Here is a 6,000-nt window from a genome sequence, read left to right on the forward strand (position 1 = left end):
GAAAACTGTAATGTTGAATGAGGCACCTGGGTATGGGAATGGATTCACTATAGCCCACTAGGCCACCTGCTGCTGTTTGGAAAAACTGGCAGACAAAAGCTGGGAAAGATTTACATACAGCCAGGTCTTTGTAATATATGCCAGGTCAGCATGCTCATCCAGGATTAAATTCTGGATGGCAGCTGTCTTCCCATTAACTGAACTAGCATTCAGCTGCAAGACTTTCAACCAGGGGAACTGTCAACAAAGCAACCAAGATTCAATTGGTCTAGAGATACTAATAATATGATTATGATTTTAATGATTGGCTACTGGGCTACAGTCCATTTTATGGGCAACTACTAAAGACGGCACTTTATGGGTTCAATGAGCTTCTTAGGTGGCAAAGAGTTGATGCTACTAAGATGAAAGTTTTGCCACTCTCTTCTAACTGAATAAGAAGCGGAGAAAATGCCAAATCTTCGGATGCTACAGAAGTGTTTTATAGTAGTATAAAAATTCCTGAAACTTTAATTTAGCAGAATTTGTGGATTTTTTGTGTGGCTAGTACTGAATCATACGACTTCTATTACGGTAATTAGTTTTTTAGGCTGCTTTTAGGCAAATACCTGTCCAAAACAGCTTACAATAAAATAGACATATATATAAAACTTTAAAAAGCACTACAAGCAAAAATTGAATCAGTCTATCATCCAGCTGATGAGATTCATGCAGGTTTGCAATCACTGTAACAGAAACAGTAACCTGGGAAAGCATGCATGTCCCATGGTTTCCTTGTACCACAGAACATGGTGTCTCTCCAAACCTGACAGCCAGCATCATGTAATAAAACTGTTGTACTTAGCCCAAAATACCTGGCCCAAAACCCTGATTAATCTGAAGTAGCCACTTTATCTCCACCTCATTGAGCTGTTGCAAGTATATAATTGCAACACTATACATATGCATACAAATTTGATAAATCAGAAACGTAAGACCAGTTCTTATGTAATGGTAACCGATGATTTTGCTTCTTTCCACAAGCACGCAGCCAGGGATAACAAACCATGATCCCTGGGTTAAGTATTATGTCCAAACCAGGGCCTATGGATGTTTTACTCAAATAAACCATAGTCAATAAGCCAAGAATGAACCTTGGTGATAGGTTGTAGTTTGATGGGAGCAAAACCACAATCCCCAATTGTGTGGGGATGTGTCTCTTAAATGCATAACTGCAATTTTAGTTTTTTACTCTGTTTTGGTTTTATACTGGTTTTAATCTTTATACTATTTAGCAAGTTGCTTTGGAATACATTTTGTTAAGAAAAGCATTAAGGACAATTAATAATGACAACAATAATAATGAGAACAATATATTGGCTGTGGAAAAGGAAAGATCCCTTTTCTATGTGTAGCCTATTAGTAAAAAAACAAATACACAAAAAACTGCTCGGCCCACTACAGTTCCACACTGTTCATGGAGGAAGAGACTTTCCATTCTCTGTGGCTAACACAGATGAGTGGTTGCCTGCGCCCCCCCCCCCCCCCCGTCAGAACACTCGTTTGCCTACATGGAATTACCATACTTGCTTCCTCTGACTACCAGATAAACTGTTAAATACAAGAATGCATTAAGAGCATCCTGTATTTTACAAACTTACATATCCTTATCTAAGTATATCTAAAATCAGTCCAATTCTTAAAATAATGTAAGATTTCTTCTCTTGCTGCTACATTTCTAAATGGAAGAATTTGATACGTATTTTCTTGCCCCCAGATCCCTTCTCACATCTCCAACAAATGGGGGTCTAGCAATGGTTCCTCAATGGTGAGCAAAAGGAACTCTGCACATGCCCTTATGTGTTATCAGTTCCTGGGACAACACTGATAATTTTTATACCCTATTGATGTCAGTAGAAGAATTGTGCATAGCTCACCTCTCCAGCTAATTTTTTGGGGACTTCAAAGTGCTCAACTTTGGCTGGATTATACATAAAGTGTTGTGAATAAAGGGGAAGGATGAAAAACATATTCCAGCTTCTTAGCTATCAGAGTTCTGGATGAACACTTTTGTCCTGAAGAACTTTTTCTCCTTCCTAATATTACATTTAATATGTAAAGTTCACATATTCTCTTCATACCTATGCCAATACTTAATAAAAAGGATAAACTAATGAAGTTTATAAATATATTTTAAATTTAAGCTAATTGAATACTACATGCAATTACTATTCACATCATCTCCTGGGGGAACAGTACTGTGAAAAGCTATTATAGAAACTGAAGGCTCCTCTAAACTGGGAAATACGCAATTCTTATTTTCATTAAAATCTCACCCAAAAGTAGTGCTGATGTACTGAGCTTTATTTCATTAACTAACTAGACTAGTACTTTTAGCTAATTAATTAGAGAGAATACCTTGTGGACCAACTGTCCTCCTCTTTCATTTTTAAAACCGAACAAGCCAGAGTGAAAGCCACAAAATCAATGGAACTCTTAATGCATGGCAATAAAGCACAATACTGAGATGCACAGCTTTAGCTAAACCAGCACATTCAAATGCGTCATCACTTTCCCTTGAATACGCTCAACTATTGTACTTGCCAGCGTTAGAAGAACCCTGACAGATACTACGGAAACAGAATTATCACCCCATTTGGAGCTTAAGAAACAGGTGCCGACGAGTCCTACTCGCCCGGGTGGAAGTTTAGGGTACTAAAACGCCTAGTGTGTCGAAAAGAGGGCGAAGGGGGGAGGTTTCAAAAGAGGTTTGAAGGGGGTCGGGCGCTTTTAAACAGATAAAAACCCGACTCAGTTGCACTATGAAAGGAGACGGCAGGAGGGGCTGTCGATGTTTTGAACTCAAACCCAACGGAGGCGCATTTGGGAGCGGGAGGGCGGCTACAGTAGGCGGCGCGTTTATTCCCCGTCCTGCCAGCTGCTGGGAAAACAATAGTGTGCGCGCGGGGCGGTTAGCAGCGCCCGTCCGGAGGCTCCCCTTCGCGCCGACCCCAAAGCGGGCTCTATACGACGCGGCCGGCCAACCGGCCGTTGATTTCTGTGAGGCAGTTTCCGCGCTCGGATTCGGTCAAACGCGCCAAGTCGCTTCCACAAACCGGAGTGAAATGAGAGCACCTTACGAAAGGCCTAGTGGAAGCCGCTTTGACATGCGGCGGGAGGGGGGGGGAGAGAGAGGTCTCGGGATACCAGAAGGACAGGGGAGGCGGGGAGGGACCAGACCCGCCCCCCCCCCACCGCTTGCCACAAACTTTATTTCCTCCTCTCCCCCTCCCCGCCGTCCTGAGGGGAGACACAAGAGCGCGCGCTAAAGGAAAGCGAGCAGGACGTGGCTCGACGCCCCCTCCTCCCCTCGCCAAAGGGGTGGTCAGGGGGTTTTCCCGACCTTTCGGAGGGGGATTCCCTCCCCACCCTCTTCTTTTCCCAGGCCAGGTGTCAGCCATTTCCCGCCGCCTCCGCCGCGCTTTCCTGTTCAAATCAGCCCGCCAGAGCCCACGAGGAAATGGGGGGGGGGGGAGAGAGAGACTTACTCGTAGTTCCTGAAAATCTCGTTGGTGACCTTGCAGTAGAAGACGCGCTCGTCCGGCCGAAGGTCAGCGGGGGGCTTCTCCCTCACGAAGGGCTTTCGGTGTAACAGTGGCATCGCCCGGGTCCCGTTTCTAAGTGGAGTATATGAGGAGTAGGGGGGGAGAGAGAGAGAGAGAGAAAGGAGGGCGTCAGGTCGAGGCGAAGAGGAGCGGCGAAAGCAGCAGCAGGAGCAGCCCGAAGACGGTTCCTTTTGTGTGCGTGCGCCTGACACGCCGCTTCCTCGCCTGGGACTGAGCGAGCTCTGTGTGCGCAAGGGAGAGAGCGAGAGCGGATCCTTCCTTTCCTCCCCCGCTTCTCTCTCTCCCCCCCCCCTCCCCTAGGCCGCCTCACAATGGGGCCATGACGCCGAACAGCAGGCGGCGGCGGCGGCAACGACGACTACTCCCTCCTCCTCCTTCTGCTACTACTACTACTCCCCCCCCCTTCCTCCTCCGCCGCCACACAACGTGCTCGACCGACCCGGGGATTCCCCTCCCCCGGTGTCTAAGGCCTCCCCTGGACTCACCGCCTGCCCCCCCCCGCTCCGCCCACGGGGGTCGCCCTCTGACCGGCCCGGCGCGCTGTTCCGCGCACCTCCTTCCGCTCTCTCTCCAAAATGCCAAGCAAACAGGGAAGAGAAGGAGGGCAAGTCGTTTTGATCGCTTATCTGCTTTCCCGGCCAGCTTCTGTCGGGACTCTCTTCCTCCCCCCCCCCTTTCCTCTCTCTTTCTCACACACCCCCCGTCTGATCTGATGTTTAATGAGGGATCCCCTCCAGCTGAGAGGCTGTTAGATGAGCCTTCCCTTCCTGCTGTCAGGATGTACACGAGAGTGCCTCCCCCCCCTCCCCATCCTCCTCCCCTGTCTTCCCGGAAAGGTCTGTAAGGCAAATTGACCCTCCTGAGACAGAGGTAAAGGCTGCACCATCTCCTCCTACCTGATTAGTAACTCGATTGCCCCTTCCGCCCGGCTGGTATCTGATGAGTCTCCCCTCTTTTATTTCTGCCCCCCACCAACCCCGCTCCTCGGAAGTTTTTGATCTACTACTTCAGCTCTCAATGAGGAAGAGCTGTTGGGAGGAGCTTTCGACTTCTTTCCCCTACATCTTTATTGGCCGATCGCCGCCTTTCCAGCTTGTGACACGCAGGAAGACAGAGAGCTACATTATTAATTAATGGTTGAGGCGCTCATCCTCCATTTTTGAATTAGCAGCCCCAAAGCTCAGTGGCGTGTGTCGAGGCTCTTAGAGGCCTAGCCTGGTCATTAGGACTCCTCGTTAACCCTGGTACCCAGGGAGCAGGTTGGATAAGGTTTGTTGGTTTTCTAGTAAAAGATACTTGGAAGCTAAAATAATACGTGGTCATTGCATTCTAAGAAGAAAATCAAGTATCTGATACAGAATGTACATGCAGAATGTTGTTTCTGTTCGTGGTTAAACGCCATCATGTATTTCTAACAAATTAGGGAATAACCTCAAGCAAGGCCAGGTCCCTTAACCTGGGTCACAGGTCACTATTTTTAGGTATGCTATATGTCTGGACATACCCGGTATTCAAGCCTCATTAACAACGTCTGCAGAAATGTCAAGGAAAATCCAGATGTATGGCAGCCTATGTTTGTAGATCTTGTAAAAAACAACTGGGCAAAACAAAAAAAGGTTCAAGAACTTTGACACCCACCCAAAAAAGCCCATCAACTTTGCAAAAAAAAAAAAAGCGTAATTTTTGTGTCTGGGTTTTCCACTTTTTGAAATATGCCAAGCCTATTTTGAGCACTGATGTTGGACTTTTTTTTTCCCCAGTGTTGTGAGGATTCATCAACTAGCTACATATACACAGATTATTGCATGGCAATTGTTTCATATTCAAATCCACAGTAAATGCTCTCCTATCCCAAGCCATGTTCACAAAGGTTACTTTAATAAGCCCATAACACATATATTTCTTACAATGCTTGCACATAGTTTATTGTGAACTTGATGCTGCTCCTGAATGAAAGTTTTTCACAGTGTACTTATCAAAACACCCTGTGTCTCCCCCTTATCTGTTCAATCCAGTTTTACCATTTTGGATAGGTGGGTGTGACTTACTGGATTTTCCAGAGAAACACTACATCTGAATTAAATGAGGAAATAATGTAAGACAGTACAGTGGTACCTCTGGTTACGTACTTAATTCATTCCAGAGGTCCGTTCTTAACCTGAATCTGTTCTTAACCTGAAGCACCACTTTAGCTAATGGGGCCTCCTGCTGCTGCTGCTGCTGCTGCTGCCGCACTGCTGCCACCCGATTTCTGTTCTCATCCTGAAGCAAAGTTCTTAACCTGAGGTACTATTTCTGGGTTAGCGGAGTCTGTAACCTGAAGCGTATGTAACCTGAAGCGTGTGTAACCCAAGGTACCACTGTACTTGGATGAGAGCTATACTGCATGCAGGAT

At 46.4% G+C, this 6,000-nt stretch overlaps 1 protein-coding gene across 1 annotated transcript in view; it reads right to left on the reverse strand.

Annotated features, from left to right (window-relative positions):
* The window catches only part of BAZ1A (bromodomain adjacent to zinc finger domain 1A), a 50,029-nt gene extending 45,133 nt beyond the window's left edge, over positions 1 to 4,896 (reverse strand). Inside the window, exons 1-2 of the mRNA XM_083452319.1 lie at positions 4,502 to 4,896; positions 3,528 to 3,656 (exon numbers count right to left, since the gene is read on the reverse strand). Coding sequence (XP_083308445.1) covers positions 3,528 to 3,640 — 113 coding nt within the window. The 5' untranslated portion in view covers positions 3,641 to 3,656; positions 4,502 to 4,896. The remainder of the gene's footprint in view (positions 1 to 3,527; positions 3,657 to 4,501) is intronic.
* Between the last annotated feature and the right edge of the window lie 1,104 nt (positions 4,897 to 6,000).

The sequence above is a fragment of the Podarcis tiliguerta genome, assembly GCF_965153285.1.
Source record: "Podarcis tiliguerta genome assembly, chromosome: 1".
In the NCBI taxonomy this organism is placed as follows: Eukaryota; Metazoa; Chordata; class Lepidosauria; order Squamata; family Lacertidae; genus Podarcis; species Podarcis tiliguerta.